This window comes from Paramormyrops kingsleyae, chromosome 21 (genome assembly GCF_048594095.1).
Source record: "Paramormyrops kingsleyae isolate MSU_618 chromosome 21, PKINGS_0.4, whole genome shotgun sequence".
Lineage (NCBI taxonomy): Eukaryota > Metazoa > Chordata > Actinopteri > Osteoglossiformes > Mormyridae > Paramormyrops > Paramormyrops kingsleyae.
The window spans coordinates 6,739,391-6,755,028 of record NC_132817.1 but is presented as its reverse complement, the minus strand read 5'-3'; the positions used below and the strand labels follow the sequence as shown (position 1 = coordinate 6,755,028).

Genomic DNA, 15,638 nt, shown 5'->3' with positions numbered 1-15,638 from the left:
TTTTTTTATTTTTTCCATGTTTATCCCATTATTTGTTAAATATATTACTTGAACAGCTGTATTTAACTGCTTTAATAGATACTTTATTGATCCCCGTGGGGAAATTGTTTTTACGCCTCCCTCAGCTTGCTCTTTGTAGAGCAAGCTGTCCGCGAAGGGCAGCCACCTGTAGCGGCGCCCAGGGAGCTGGGGATTGAGGGTCTTGCTCAAGGATTTACCAGTCTTGGGCCGTTCAGTTTCTCCATATCATATGCTGACTGCCTCATTGTCCTGTTTAAGGATGTGATGCTGGATTTTTGTATTTTTTTATGTTTATATGTTAATTCTAATTTTTGATTTGTTTTTATACGATTTTGTAATAAAAAAATATAAATGTCATTTTGTGTCAAATCAGTAATCTGTGATATTGCAACTGAAATAAGTGCCGAATGTTCTCACATTTCTCAGCTCAGTGGGTAGATTTGAATGCCTTTTCTCAGGTGAAGTGGAAAGTTAAGTGGTTCTGCATATGATACTTTTGTGAGCTCAGGGTTGTGACAGTGGTTCTGTAGACCTGCATTCTGCATATAAAATGCATGTTATAGTAAACACCACAACCATCAACACACGATGATCTCTCTCAAGAAAGAATCACCAATACTAACAAAAAGCCATAAGAGTGTAAGTTAGAATGATTTCCGTTCCCTTTGTGCAGACCTGAAACCTGCATGCTGTAATAACACTGGGCCCCAATGACCACAGAGTACAGTCTGGGTTACAGCAGGTCTCCACTTTATCTAATGCCATCTTTACCCTGTTGATGAAAGGACATAAACTTCATTAAACTGTTCAAGAAATAAATGCATACTCAAGTTTTGTGATGGCTTTGTAGTTATGTAGTGAACAACTGAGACAAAACCTTCTGTTAAATGATTCAGTAATGTTTCATATTTAAACAAGCTAAAAAATTTAAATCTTTAAATGCAGAATTGTCATTTGTACAGGAAACTATATAGCAATGTACTGAAGAAAACCACAAACCTAAGATGTTGATGCGTACAGCCGTGGCCAAAAGTTTTGAGATTGACACAAATGTTGTTTTTCACAAAGTTGCCTCAGTTTTTATGATGGCAATTTGCATAAACTCCAGAATGTTACGATGAGTGATCAGATGAATTTCAAATTAATTGCAAAGTCCCTCTTTGCCATGAAAATGAACTTAATCCCCAAAAACCCGTTTCCACTGCATTTCAGCCCTGGCACAAAAGGACCTGCTGACATCATTTCAGTGGTTCTCTCATTAGCACAGGTAAGAGTGTATATGTGTTTCTGCTCTTTAACTTTGTTTTTTCCATCTTGGCACTTCCTCTTCCTCACTGCAGTATGCAATGGAATTGCTTGCCACCTGCATTTTCATCAATAAAGTCAACAAATGTTAGGTTAAATTAAATATCTTGTATATTCTCTAATTTCTCAGCTTAGTTGTTTTGAATGATTTGTCTCTGATAGAGGGAAAGGTTACATGGTCGTTTTGATATTTTGAGTGGGGTCAGACATTTATTCTTTTTGCCATGACATCTGATTTAAGCTTAACGCAATGTTAAATTAACCTTCATGTCAAAGTTTATTAAAATATAAAAACTCTGTTTAAATAACTATCAAACAAACCACAACATTAACATGAGCATAAAAAATATTAAGCTGTTCCTTGGCTGTATGTATGCAAGTAAAGTGTAAGTGAATCTGATATAAACCTGTCTGTGGAATCAGGGTGGGTGTGTATGAAGTGAAATCGCCTGGTTCTGTCTGTCATTTTGGGCCCAGTTTAAACATCGGCTCTGACACAGTAGAGTTCATTCAGCTCAGACTGTGACTCTGCTCTCACCACCAGAAGGCAGTAGGACAGGTAACTCCACCAAAGGCAGTTACTCTATTTAAAAACTATTTTGTTAGCTGCAACACGCCTGGTTCATATCTGCATGTATGTGCATGTTTCTTTTAGGATGAAGTGTGTTTGCTTTTGGGGGATATTTCTCATCTGTTGCTCTCTCAGTCAGTTTGGCAGTAAGTCACCTATCTTTTACATTTGTGTTTAGATTTAGAGCATACAGTGTAGATGTGTGTAATTATATATAAATTTAAAGAAAAATATTTTGCATTATTAAGTTATGTATAATATATAAATATATCTTTATTTGCTTTTATACGTAGTGATTCAATAGTGGTTTATTTATTTGTCTTTATCTGGAAATCAGATAATTGCAATTGGTACAATGTTTATCTTTTAAATATCACTTTAAGACTTAATACAGACTGGCCTAGTCAAGGCATTTATGAGTTAATATTTTTTCATTCATTCCTGGGTGTCTGCTGGGTGGAACTTCATCTACCTCTGAATCAGTCCTTTGTAAGGTCTACATTTTTAAGATTCCTCTCCTGTCTCTCGTAGGTGCCAGAGTAATTCCAGAAGACGGTAAATATAATCATTCTGTGCAGGAAAACAACCGTAAACAGTTTGATTAAATATATAAATCTGCATGGTCATACAAACAACACAAAAATGGTATTTAAATAGTTTAAGAGTTAAATTATTTAAAGTTATACTCATGTTAAAAACATAAATTTAAGATACTTTAGATGTAACCTTCTTATGTAAACCTAATGTCACAAAAGGACGTCACCAGCAACAACAGAAATAATAGGCCTTGATTTTTTCTGTGCATTTATAAATCCTCTTTTCCATTTTCTCAGGTTAAGAGAACCATGCATATAAGATTGATTATCTTAATAACAATAGCCAGGTGTAACCATGCTGCACTGTGAAGTGGCTTTGCTCTGCTTTTTCACACAGTTCCCTATGAGGAGCCAGCAGCGGTGCCCTACTGGCCCTACTCCACCACGGACTTCTGGAGATACGTGGAGCATTTTCGCAGCCTGGGGGCCTACAACCAAATAAATGAGATGGCGAGGGCTTTCTTCGCCCACCAGCATTTTGGAGATACCCTCGGCTACGGAGTTCGTGAAGGGCACGAACATTAGAATAACATGAAGTGAAGCTCTCTAGATGCTAACGTTAACATTAGTTCACAAAATATAAATGCTTAGTTATTAGTTGATGTGCATAGTGCTAGAAATGAGCCAAAAATTAAATATAATCCTGTATTCATTTTAAGCAGTTAATCGAGTAAGGTCATTTTAGTATGTGTGCTCGCCTAGAATAAATTTCAAAATAATTCAAGAACTTTGCGTGTCGTTTGTCCATGATATTACTAAATTATGCTTGTATGGTAATAATTTATATAAACATTTTCATTAGCAAAGAGAACTCCGATGCCAAACACACAAAAACGTCCTATCCGTTTTACTTGTAAAATAACCTGGATATTATTGGTTCCGCTTTGTGGCGGTATCGGATATATTTTCGTGTAGCCCCACCGGAAGTACGGATCGTGGCCGATTGCTGGTCGTGTGAGACGGAATTGTACATTTACTTATGCCGCTTAAGGATCAGTCAAACTCCACCGTGATGAAGCCTGCAGTGGACGAGATGTTTCCCGAAGGCGCCGGACCTTACGTGGATCTCGATGAGGTCTTACATTGCTTGAAACGTTAATGTAAAAACTTTCGAATCCCTGTTGTGTCTTTTCTGGAATAATTGCATGTAACTGCCCCGATTTGGCGTAGGTAGCTAACTACTGGTCAAAGATACGTATGTAAGTGGGATTTTTATAATGAAGTAATCGCACCTGAAAGTCACTGCTTGAGGTATAGTATTATAGCTGCTTACGAACCTTAATAATTGTGTTTACGCTGAGGTTACGGCGTTGGTGTCCGTACTGCTCACTTATGTACTTAGTACTTAAAAGGTACATAGTAGGGGTGCGATTGTAAAGGAATGGGCGTATTTTACCTTTCTTGTCATTTTACAGTTTAAAGCCAAAGCTTTTTTGTTTCACAGGCAGGGGGGAGTACAGGATTGCTAATGGATTTAGCTGCCAACGAGAAAGCGGTTCACGCGGACTTCTTTAACGGTGGGTTTTATGTCGGGTTAATCTGCTGTACTGTATATTCATTTAGGATACATTTACTTTTACTAAAAACTTTTCGGAAAAAAATGAGTTCTTTCGGTAAAAATATAAAGTTAGTTCATAATGAAATTGGTATTTAAACATAACTACAATGCGAAAGTAACTTAAATGTAACACCATTCATTGCTGTTTCTATTATATAAATCTTTCATAACATTCAACTGGAACCGATGTCACTGGCTATGCCACCATACAATGATAATATTTACATGGAAAAGAGTAAAAAAAAATAAAAAATTCTAAGGAATACCTGGACAAAATAGAATTTTCCATATTGGGTTAAAAGTGGATGTTTGTTTCGTCCATTAGCAAGTTCTTTTCCTCTTTTCCTTTGAGCTGTTTCCACTGAAATTCTTCCACCTCCTTCACCTCACCTTGTCAATCAAGGAAAAAATGTAAGGTGTCTAGGGTAAAAACCCTTACAATTCAAAAGACGTTTCTCACAGTAAGTGTAACAGACTTGCAGCTGACCGCTGGCGCTGTAACAGAATTTGTTTGCCTGTAGCCGTTTTATCCAGTGGAGTGTAAGGTGACATACCTTTCCTGCAGTCGTTTACATTTAAAATCTTCTCAGAACCCAGGCCGATTTAAGCCTTTTGATTATGGTTCTCTGAACATTCTGCACGACGTTAGTGAGCGTGGCTGCAATGTTTTGGGGCCTCTTAGAACTGCAGTGTTGCTAAAGTCAATTATTCCAATTCTATTTGCATTTTTGCACCATTTTACACTGCTTGTTTGATGCCATGCATAGCCTGTTTCATCCTGTCAAGGGTATCATGCACAATGAATAAAATTAAAGATTTTTGACCATCTTATGTTTGTTACAATCATATTCTCATCCAGGAATCTACATTTTTGAGGTGTATTACTAAGATGGCACTAGCTATAGATTTATAGATTTTTTTTCTTTCCCCACAGCAGTGCCTCTCCCCACCCCACCCCCCAACCCCCGGGGGTGAACCCCCAAAACACACGTAATGTTTTTTACAGTATAAAGTAACAGGCTATTAGAGTGCAGGAGGAACTGTAGTTAGGACTGCATGCTGTTTTATGGGGCCTGGTTAGGCTGCAGCACAGTGCGGCTCCCGGTTTAGGGCTCCTGCATCCATTCCCCTCAAGCCCACACTTGAAAACATATGTTGTGCCGGCGAATGGCTGCTTTTCCATGAGGGTCACGCGGGAGGTGGAGGGGCGATAAACAGGATTGCTAATAGATTTTGCATGTAACAGTATGCAGTCAGATCATGATCGCTATGATGCTGAATGTTCGGTCAAGAGCCATGTTGTCAATGCTGTCTGTGTAACTATTAATTTGTGTTTTTACTTCACCCTACAGATTTTGAAGACCTTTTTGATGACGACGACATCCAGTGATTCTCTCCTTGTTATCCCCGTGGAGTTTCTGTTATAGGATGGACCTCTTGCTCTAGAAAATGGACTTTATTCGTTGAGTTGGGCAGACTGTTTTATGTTGTTAATAAATTCTGTAAAGGTTTCCAGCTGGTGCCAGATGTTCCCAAATTCTTAGAATGCCAAACATTTGGCAGTGCGCTCTATGTTAAAATTACGGCACTGGGTCATGTTCGTGTCTAATGCAGCTTCTAGTGAAGATTGTAGGTTTGCTCTGGGATTCAGAACACCTGTTCCTGGTCTATTTTGAGTGTAATAATATCCTCAGTGATAATGATGAATTAATTCTGACATGGCATCTTAATAAGGATATTAATAGAATATGGAGTCACAAATAAACGTTCCATCCTAATCATACCACAGAAACTGATGCATGATTTGTACATTCCCACCTGAAACGGTTTTGCTACATAAGAAATGGGATGGCAGACACGTCCATTGATGTGAAATCTTGGCAAGGAAGAAAGATACTTAAGGAAGAATCTCATGGTTGATATGCAAATCTGTGAGAAAGTGACCAGCCACAAAAGTTGTTTTAAGAACGAATCTCCACTTTCCAAAAGACCGGAGAAGCAGTCAGCCTAGAGGACTGGCAGCATACAGTGGACAGTCTTTAAAGAGCTTCAGCTCCTTGGATCTGAAATACTTCAAGCATTGCTTGCAGCTTAACTGAAATATTTTCACTCATAGTGAATAAACTTTGTTAGTTGAGGTTTAGCATTAGTCTTTAAACAACTGGAAACTGCTCACAACACCACAGATCCAAGATCAGTTTGATAAATGGTTTTAGTTAATTGCTTGATTATCTGATGGCATAGTTGGCAAAATGAAGAACGGTCAACTGTGACTTCATTGTCACACATAGGTGCCGAAATAGTTTTTATTTGGTTTTATCCACAGCTGATGTGGCCGTTGAATGAAGTACATCAGAACCTTGTAGACTCGTCCTCGCTGAATTACTACCATCAATGTTACCGGGGTGACTTTGTCAAAACTTGCCCAAAAGCCATTTTGGTTGAGTGTCCATGTTTATACAAGCCAGCAAGGCCTGTTGGGTCCCTCCTGGAGCTTCTGTGTCTGACATTAAACTGCTTATGTGGCACTATTCTTCCAGCTTCCAGCTCCGTGTCAAACGTGGCACATGATTTATCACCTTTTAAAGACCACTTTAATGATTTCTCTATCCCACGCACTCCTATGACGTCCACACAACTCTTCCAATCAGAGGTATAGCTTCCTAAATCCCTGAAGCCCCATTGGCCAGGCTGCTGGCTGTACAAAACCAATCCCAGTGCTACTACCATGTGATACACCTTTTGTTTTTAATGATCAAGCTGCTGTTTAAAAATGCTGGCCTCCAAACTCACAACCCAGTAGTCTCAGTGGTTGGGCCAAGTTGATGGGACCCACCACACTCCCTGCCCAGCTTGAGTTCAACTGGTCCAACTTAGTCTCCTGCAGAGGTAAGTGTAGTATTTAATACTTGTCTTTTGCTGCGATGGAGGTTCTATGTTGTTTACAAAAAGTTAAATGCATGAGAAATGTCCAAAGACTTCAGATATTCCCCTTCATTTATTGGTTTGAATTTCAGTAAAAAAAACAAAAAAAAAAACGGTTTCTAACTGATTAATTTCAAATGTTTTTCAACAGGCAACCAACAAAAAACAAGATAGACAGTACAGTTCAGTACAAAAAAAAAAACATTTCCCAGATAATCACAGAAATTGCAGGAATTAGATGTGGTTAAAGACTTAAGTGGAGGCTATGAAGAAATGATATTTGTTTTCTTTGTCAATTCAAACAATAAAGCATAAAATTCTTAAAATTAAGAGTGCACATGTTCCCCATATATACAATCAGATGTCGACTGAAACAGAAAACGTTGATTCAGGGTTTTAGAACTTATTCCTTCGGTTAAGCATTTGTCGTGTCTGATAACAACTCTGGATGCCAGACTGTTAGCCAGTGTTGATAGCGTGTGTCGTGATAGAGACTGAGGGCTCGCTGCCTCAGAGCTTGCTTGGTGCTGAAAGGAGAGCGCCTCACAGTCTTCTCCAGGTTAGCCGACTCGCTGTCCTGCAGAGCATCCATGCCTATTCATTTGTGAAATCTAGTTTTTTATTTTAGTTTTTTTATTGTCGCTGTAAGCAGGAAAGTTGAAAATGGAAAAATCAAGACTGATTGTCATCACTGGAGTGCTGCTCGCTACCTCCCTGTTACCAGGTGAAAACAATCGTTTGCAGTCGAAGAATCTCTGAACAAATATGTAACTGAAGGATCTGAACAAACAACAAGCAAGCAATTCATGTGTCATTAGATGATTATACAGCAGTCGTGCTGGCTGTCTTTCCCACCTTCTTAAGCAAAACCACTGGCCAACAATTTGCTGGCTGATTTGTAAATGGGAATTTCTTAATTTCTAGTTAAATAAAAAACAGCACAAATAATGGAAAATGATTATCTCATCTTTGTGTTTTAAAGCATAAGTTTTCACCATTTAAAAAATAACTGAGAAGCAGCCACACGCCTTATATGGCAAAGCACATGTAACTATTAACAGTAAAGACTCTTTGGTACCATTGTTCTCCATTACAAACCAAGGTACTTTTACCACTATCGTTACCATGGAAACTATTTTCAGCCTCTCCTTCTGTTATATCATAAACTTCTAGGTTTAAGCTCAAGCTGTCTAGAAAAGCAGGAAATAAGCCTGCTGTTTGGCGTCTTGCCCACGCTTTGTACTTTTATGGGTCCCCCCCCCCCCCCAGCAGGTCATCATATATATATACACATACACCCCCGCATGTTCAAAGCTTTTTAATGTAGTGCTTGAAGATTAATTTGCTGTAGGAGGCAATTAGCCAGGTAAGGGATTTTCCTCATCTTAAAACATATGGCATACGGTTACTGATGACTGTGACCCCCCTCCCCCCCGCGATTTATTGGTGTCTTTGTAGAGACCCTCTGGGCTGGTCCGGTCGGGAAGCATCTGAGGGATGGACATGGTAAATATGGCCTGTTTCCTGGCCTTCGGGCTTTTTGTTGCTGCAAGGCGATACTTTTTAACCTGTTGCAATGAACCAGTACAAGACTTTGAAGTACATGCAGATTTTTCTCCTGCGGCTCGTAGCTGGAGATGCAGCCAGTGAGGGACAGGCCTCCAGGAAAGCCGTGTCAGGGAATCCCCTTCGCAGCAGGAGGAGTGCCAACAGCCCAGACTTCTGGACTTGGTACAAATTCTTCATGGATACCGGGAATCAACAGGGAGTGAGTCCACCTCTGTCCAGACTATAACTTCAATAGCACTCTAGTACATTGTGTTATAGAATACTAAGGTTATAGAATATGGGAGCTTCAGTTGATCAAGATCTGTCGATCTCCGTTTATTTCCCCATGACATCCTAGTGGGCAAGGGTGAAGATTTCAGGTCCAGAGAGTAGAAATCCAGACCAAGATTTTGTTTCAACCAACCAGTTGAGAATCTCCACCTCTGCTGGGGGGTGATTTTCAAGCTACCATCAGTGCTGCATATTGTTCATCTCATGCTGCACCCTCCACCCTCCCAGGTACAGGACTTTGACCGCCTTTACCAGCTCTACCTGCAGAACCAGCACCGTGTGGAGGGGGGTCGCTCTTTCGGCCACTACCTGCAGCACCTGAGGGCGATCTACAGAGCCTGCTCCGAATCGGACGACCCCGACTGCGTCCGGGAGCACACCAGCAAACCCACAGCCCAGATGGTGATGCCCTGGGTGGCTCCGCTCGGGGCATGTGACCCGTATCTCGATCCTTACTGCCTGTTCGGCGGCACGACCCCGAAGGCCATAAACCCGGAGCCGGCAGCCGGAGCCAAAACGCCACTGCCGCTCTACATGCCTGCGTTCCCGCTGTCTGCCAAAGCTCCTGCCGGCTACTACTCCTCTCCGGTCCTCCACCCCTACCTCACCGCCCAGCAGCAGGAGGAGCTGCTGCGTATCTGTAACCCCTCCGACGTCGAGTGTCTGCATTACCACCTGCGTGCCGCCTATGGTTACACACCAGTCGCCAGTCCATTCCTGTCCTACAGTCAGTCGCCATCTGGGTTGTACCACCTGTACCCGACGTGCGATCCTGACCGCGACCCTTTCTGCCTCCCACCTCCGTCCCAGCCGGCCAGGAACCCTGGGGATGGAAGCCCCGCCTCCAGCATGACCTGTGACCCTAGGTACGACCCATACTGTCTTCTCACCGCCCCTGCCGCCCTTGGCTGGATGGGCCAGCTCCAGCAGCCATGGCACCGGCCGGGCACCAGGGGGAAGACGAAGGAGGGCTACGATTGCTACCTGTTCTACGACAAGGAGTGCTACCCGCTGGGCGCCGAGCCCGGCTGCCACCCCTACGACCCGAACTGCAGGAAGCCGCCCCAGCCCGCCAACCTCGTCGCAGGCGGCAGATCCGCCGGCGACGTGATGGAGCCTCACCCCGACTGCGACCCCGAGTACGACTACAACTGCCGCCTGCGCCGGTACCAGCCCAGATCTGACAGCAAAGCCATGCAGAAGGATGAACCTGACCATGGAGAGACCAAGCAGGAGGCCCAAAGCGATGACCCATTCCAGGGTGGACACGGGGAACCCAAATCAGACCAGCACCTCACCCAATCCTTCAAAGAGTTCCTGAAGGAGAACGCTCACCAGTAACACCAGATACGGGTCACATGCTTTCATTAATCTTTATTCCAGGAGCAGAACAAGACATCAGGGGAAATAAGTGATCTTCTGTGTGACTCCACATGCATACAATGGTTGAAACAATGTTTCCCTGAATTCCCTCATTATGCCTTTGTAAGCACTCACACAAAATGTCAGACAGATGTATGCGTGAAATCTTCACATTGCCCTGAAATTTTACCATTTATTATTCCCATAATTTAGTGTTTTAAATACAATGGGTGACACTTAAATTGGGTTCAATCAGCTTATTTTTTTAACTTCTGTTATGTTGGGTATTAATTCCATGATTGTTTTCTTAAAATTGATCCTTTATCCATCTGTACCTCAAAATCATGTGTCAGTTTGAAATGTGATAATTTTCCCTTTAAATGTTCAAAATAAAGAACTGTAGAAACAGAAATCTTTTTCCTGCCTATTTATAAAAACGTCCAGATCATTCCGGCATCTGCAGCACTGCCGGCCAGCCGCAAGCTGAGCTGTACCCAGCGAAAGGCAGTTCCTGAGCCTGCTTTCGGGAGTCAGCGGACCACCACTGGTTCGCCTTGTCATCCTCCTGGACCATAGTGATGTTAACTGCGATTCCTAAAGCACCAGGTCCATTCTTTGAAGGTCATTTCACAAGACAGGATAAATTAGACATATTTGATTTATTCAGCATAAATAATCATGGTGTACCAATGAAGATAAACAGATACCAAAGACTGAGATAACAGAAAAGCACCACAGCATCTGAGCTCGACCAAAGCAGCTCACTGGATCAACGCAACATGGAGGTTAAAAGTCTGCAGTTGCACTCTTCCAGAAGGTTCTAATCTTTAACCCTAATGAAAAGTCTTTGGATAAGCTAGTTAGGTAAAAATGAAAAGTCTAGGTCTGTCTGTGTGGTACAGACTCTCATACAGAGCAGCTCAGGAAAGACTGACCCCTCCCCCCCCTTCCTCCCTTCCTGGGGGGAAACTTGAGCAGAGTAGGCTGAAATGGGGCAGGCAGCAGGGAGCGTCTTCCACACAGGGGAACGGCCTATACCACACACACACACACGGGAGTACAGCACTGCACTGTATACACAGGAAGAGCCTGTATACTTACATCTGTATGTATATGCAGAGGCCAGGCTAACTAAACATACGCCCATGCATGCACACGCACAACTGCAAACTAGCAAGCTGAAACAGATTTACACATTTCTCTACACTGAGCTGTTTAAAGCACACTGGAAACATACACATAGTCTCGCAAAAAGAATAAAGTTGAAACAAGAATGTGTCAGGGTCTGTTTTGTTTAATAAACCCCGTTTTTTTAATTCTCGGAGCCGCCAGTGGGTCGTCCGCCCCTTTTTGTGCCTGATGCCTCGCTCCCGTGCCCGATGATGAAATGCATGTGGTTAACGTAACATACTCCTAACCAGAGAACACAAGCTCCCATTCAGGGCATTCCAGAAGCACATGCACAAAAGAGTAAAAATGGATGGTTTGGTACTTAGAGTGAAGGTCCAAAAATGTAATAATCGTAAGGGATGCATTTCTATCGACATAAATGTGCACAAATATAGAAAATGTCGGTCAGAACAAATATGTAAATATGTGTTATGGGGATTATATTTCCGCATTAACGGAAAATGTGTGACTCAAACAATATTACCGTAGATAATATCCATCCCTTTCCTGTAACCACTTATCCTATTCAGGGTCATGGGGGGTCTGGAGCGTATGGCTGCAAGGGGGGGGGGGAACAACCCAGGATGGCGCACCAACACATCACAGGGTACACTCACATATGCACACCTACGGGCAATTTGGTAACTCCAGTTACCCTCAGCATGTTTTGGACTGTGGGGGGAAACCGGAGTAGCTGGAGGAAACCCCAGGACAGCATGAGGAGAACATGCAAACTCCACATACTGTACGTGGAACCATTGCGGAGACTCAACCCCCCCCCCAAAGATAATAATTAGAATGCAGGTTTAAAAAAAATCTTGTAAATGTAAAAAATGCCACCAGTAAAATACTGGAACGCGGAGTTAAAGGAAAAAAAGACTCTGCAAGAGCGAGCACCACTGGTACGATTTATCTGCCGCCTTCGGCCATGAGGGCAGCTCGCGCCACTGGGAGCCCGCAGCCAAGCTTTAAAGCTCTGGCGCTAATGATCACCTTTCCCCGTGTGCATGTGCGAGCATATGAGGGGATCTGGTAATTACAGACGTCGCCTCGTAAATTCTGTCCGTCCCTCACAGCTTAGGAAGCCGGTGGATTTGTGCAGACCTGTGAACTCCTATACATATTTATTCCCCCCCCCCCGCCAAGTCGCGATAACTCCCAGTAGCAGTTTCAGATAAGCTACAAATAAATCCGGTGTTAGTCAATAGGAGCCGCCAACACGAAAATCAATAAATTATATATAAAGCTAACAGGAGATGCAGCCAGTGAGGGACACATAGGTTATATAAGAATTTGTAAATCGTTATTTGTAAATTGCAGACTACATATACAGATTGAGGGTAGCAACAGGTGTGAGCAAGTTTATAAATTAAGCTTGATTAACTGGTCGGGGAACAGCTTTTTGATTCGTTTAATTAGCTTAATTATTAGGTGAGGCGTTTCCTCCGTGTTATTATACCACATTTGTATAGCTATATCTGCGTTATATGGACAAACGTACTGGGACACACCTCGTAAACACGGAATTCAGTTTCATTCAGACCCATTGCCACAGGTGTATAAGATGAAGTACCAAGCAATGCAGACACACTACGGGAATCACACTCGGTGACTCCGCTCTGTTACTTTACATGGTCTGCCACTTTGTGCCTGAGTTTCTGTTGTTCCTAAACGTTTCCACTTAGCAATAACCGTGGAATAACTAGCAGGAAAGAAATTTCACGAACTGACTTAAAAGGTACCATCCTATGACAGTACCACGCTTTAATTCACTGAGCTCTTCAGAATGATCTAGTCCTTCACAAATGTTTATAAACCTGACTGCATGGCAAGGTGCTTGATTTTATACACCTGTGGCAATGGGTCTGAATGAAACACCTGAAATCAATGATGGTGTGGTATGTCCCAGTACTTTGTTAATACAGTGTATATTGTTTTTCTCTGTTATTTGATTCCTAATAAAAAGAAAAATCTGCTTTTGAATTGCTTTGTTTTTGCTAAGGATGAATTGAATTATTACTGCATCACTTTTATTACGTAAAACAACATTCACACATAATTGTTCGTAAAGGGATGACAATGTATAGTCCAAGGTTATCCCAATGCCAGAAACAGCACAACAATGGCCCATAATTTACACCAAATGTGTAAGGTACTTACATGAAACAAAAATAAACAAATATGAATAAAAAACAACAAAAGCAATATCAAACATTGTAACCCTTCCGTTTTAGGTATTAAAATCAATTGTTTGCAAAAGCATACTTAGCAAAAACAATCACTTAAAACAGATTACAATGTTAGATGACAAGAGAATGTAATAATTTCTGGAATAATTAAATATGAATTTTTGTAATTATACATACTAGAAAATTAAAACTGTGTGAGGTGGATATGTTACTATAAATAGTTTTAAATGCATAAGAAAAATGTTTCGATTTTGTATCATTTAATAAAGTTTATAAGGCAATATTAATTTTAACTAAGGGACCTCACTGTATGAGCAGTTACAGAAAATGGGTGGATGGATGAACTACATTGTAAATCTTTGATTTGCTGCCACCTACCATAATAATTGGAAACTGCAATGGTATATACAGTATATACAATAACCTTCTCGCTGCGACCCGTGTGAAGGCGGGTTTGCAGCTCCTCCTCGGTCCGCATCCAACCCAGCTAACTTATGTCGGCAAGAAAAACATCTTTAGTCTGTATCCCAGTACAATTCTAGAGCAATTTGTTATTTTGTTGTCAGGGTTTCTGCTAGACGCACTAATGTCTCTCAATAAATACACAAAGATTCTGCTGCAGGATACGTGTGGTTGTATGTAGCTGTTTTGCTGTTAGTTACACATTTCCATCAGTAGCTAACTTTCTAGCCAATTAACTACCAAACTATAACTAGGTTAGAACTTTTTGCTGATACCCACTCAGTGGTCTGCTCTGCCGGCTTCGTATGGGTTCCCAGGTTCATGGAGGCAAGATATTAGCTAGTGAGCGATGCTACTGTGGTACTGTCCATATACTGGCATAAATCAGCCACCGCAAAGTATTTTCTGAACATACAGCAGGATTGACAGGCTCGTGAGGTGACGTATGGGAGACCGGGTTGGACGTCCAAACACGCTTTGCCGCAGGTCGCAGTGAGACATTCTTGTAATTTTGTGACATCCGTGGCTGTGTTTCACCGTAATCCTAGACTCAATAAATCCAAAGATGCAGGCATAGGAAATTCTAGAAATATTAGTCTTAGCCGGAAGGTGTTGACAGATACCCTTTCCAAGCTTGGGATTTCCATACCATCCCTGGGGAGCTCACGTCAGATGGTGTGGAAGCGTGTTGTGCCACATGGAGACCAGCGCTGGGCCCAGGGTGTGATCTTCCTGCATCTCTTCATGGTGGCGCATAGCGGATCACGTTACATGGATTCCTATTTCGGGCGTAACCCAAATAGATACCCTGGCACGCTTATCAATGCCGGTTACAGAATTTAGAGAAATACAAGTTCATTGGGTCAACTGTGCATGCAGAAGCTCCTGACATCATCTGTATGTCACATGACCACAGTGGGAATGATAGAATATGGTTTAGCTGCAGGGTTTATGTCTTGGTTTAATAATGATGACAACTGGGAATTTGCTATTAATAAAGGAGATGAGGGCAGCAGCTGGTGGGTTGGGTGAGGTTCAGGAGATGGATAAGCGGTGTCACGTTGGCGGGGGAGGCCGCGGGCGCACGCGGTCGGGGGGGACGAAGAAGCGGTGTCACGTTAGCGTGGGAGGCCGCGGGCGCATGCGATGGGGGGAGATGGAGAAGCGGTGTCACGTTGGCGCGGGAGGCCGCGGGCGCACGCGGTCGGGGGGGACGAAGAAGCGGTGTCACGTTAGCGTGGGAGGCCGCGGGCGCATGCGATGGGGGGAGACGGAGAAGCGGTGTCACGTTGGCGCGGGAGGCCGCGGGCGCACGCGGTCGGGGGGGACGAAGAAGCGGTGTCACGTTAGCGTGGGAGGCCGCGGGCGCACGCGATGGGGGGAGACGGAGAAGCGGTGTCACGTTAGAGTGGGAGGCCGCGGGCGCACGCGGTCGGGGGGGACGGAGAAGCGGTGTCACGTTGGCGCGGGAGGCCGCGGGCGCACGCGGTCGGGGGGGACGGAGAAGCGGTGTCACGTTGGCGCGGGAGGCCGCGGGCGCACGCGATGGGGGGAGACGGAGAAGCGGTGTCACGTTGGCACGGGAGGCCGCGGGCGCACGCGGTCGGGGGGGACTGAGAAGCGGTGTCACGTTGGCGCGG

The 15,638-nt window shown here is 43.1% G+C and overlaps 3 protein-coding genes across 3 annotated transcripts; all 3 read left to right on the top strand.

Moving 5' to 3' along the window:
• Positions 1 to 937: 937 nt before the first annotated feature.
• On the top strand, positions 938 to 3,220 carry otos (otospiralin). Its single transcript, XM_023818436.2, has 4 exons — positions 938 to 1,885; positions 1,982 to 2,043; positions 2,429 to 2,452; positions 2,831 to 3,220. The coding sequence occupies exons 2-4, from the start codon at positions 1,983 to 1,985 to the stop codon at positions 3,016 to 3,018; spliced, it is 273 nt and encodes a 90-aa protein (XP_023674204.1). The 5' UTR covers positions 938 to 1,885; position 1,982; the 3' UTR covers positions 3,019 to 3,220.
• A 177-nt stretch (positions 3,221 to 3,397) lies between these two features.
• On the top strand, positions 3,398 to 5,834 carry cops9 (COP9 signalosome subunit 9). Its single transcript, XM_023818437.2, has 3 exons — positions 3,398 to 3,568; positions 3,938 to 4,010; positions 5,404 to 5,834. The coding sequence occupies exons 1-3, from the start codon at positions 3,473 to 3,475 to the stop codon at positions 5,439 to 5,441; spliced, it is 207 nt and encodes a 68-aa protein (XP_023674205.1). The 5' UTR covers positions 3,398 to 3,472; the 3' UTR covers positions 5,442 to 5,834.
• Positions 5,835 to 5,952: 118 nt separating this feature from the next.
• LOC111847348 (uncharacterized) lies at positions 5,953 to 10,545 on the top strand. Its single transcript, XM_023818435.2, has 5 exons — positions 5,953 to 6,940; positions 7,626 to 7,700; positions 8,435 to 8,482; positions 8,608 to 8,744; positions 9,044 to 10,545. Exons 1-5 carry the CDS (start codon positions 6,877 to 6,879, stop codon positions 10,154 to 10,156), a joined length of 1,437 nt encoding a protein of 478 aa, XP_023674203.1. The 5' UTR covers positions 5,953 to 6,876; the 3' UTR covers positions 10,157 to 10,545.
• Positions 10,546 to 15,638: the final 5,093 nt, after the last annotated feature.

Bases quoted from the DNA above. Each gene is read 5' to 3' on its own strand.
- otos (XM_023818436.2), top strand. From the start codon at position 1,983: ATGAAGTGTGTTTGCTTTTGGGGGATATTTCTCATCTGTTGCTCTCTC. The intron at 2,044-2,428 runs GTAAGTCACCTA...TGTCTCTCGTAG, and splicing joins CTCTCTCAGTCAGTTTGGCA to GTGCCAGAGTAATTCCAGAA. The intron at 2,453-2,830 runs GTAAATATAATC...TTTTTCACACAG, and splicing joins CAGAGTAATTCCAGAAGACG to TTCCCTATGAGGAGCCAGCA.
- cops9 (XM_023818437.2), top strand. From the start codon at position 3,473: ATGCCGCTTAAGGATCAGTCAAACTCCACCGTGATGAAGCCTGCAGTG. The intron at 3,569-3,937 runs GTCTTACATTGC...TTTGTTTCACAG, and splicing joins CTTACGTGGATCTCGATGAG to GCAGGGGGGAGTACAGGATT. The intron at 4,011-5,403 runs GTGGGTTTTATG...TTCACCCTACAG, and splicing joins TCACGCGGACTTCTTTAACG to ATTTTGAAGACCTTTTTGAT.
- LOC111847348 (XM_023818435.2), top strand. From the start codon at position 6,877: ATGGGACCCACCACACTCCCTGCCCAGCTTGAGTTCAACTGGTCCAAC. The intron at 7,701-8,434 runs GTGAAAACAATC...GTGTCTTTGTAG, and splicing joins CGCTACCTCCCTGTTACCAG to AGACCCTCTGGGCTGGTCCG. The intron at 8,745-9,043 runs GTGAGTCCACCT...CCACCCTCCCAG, and splicing joins ATACCGGGAATCAACAGGGA to GTACAGGACTTTGACCGCCT.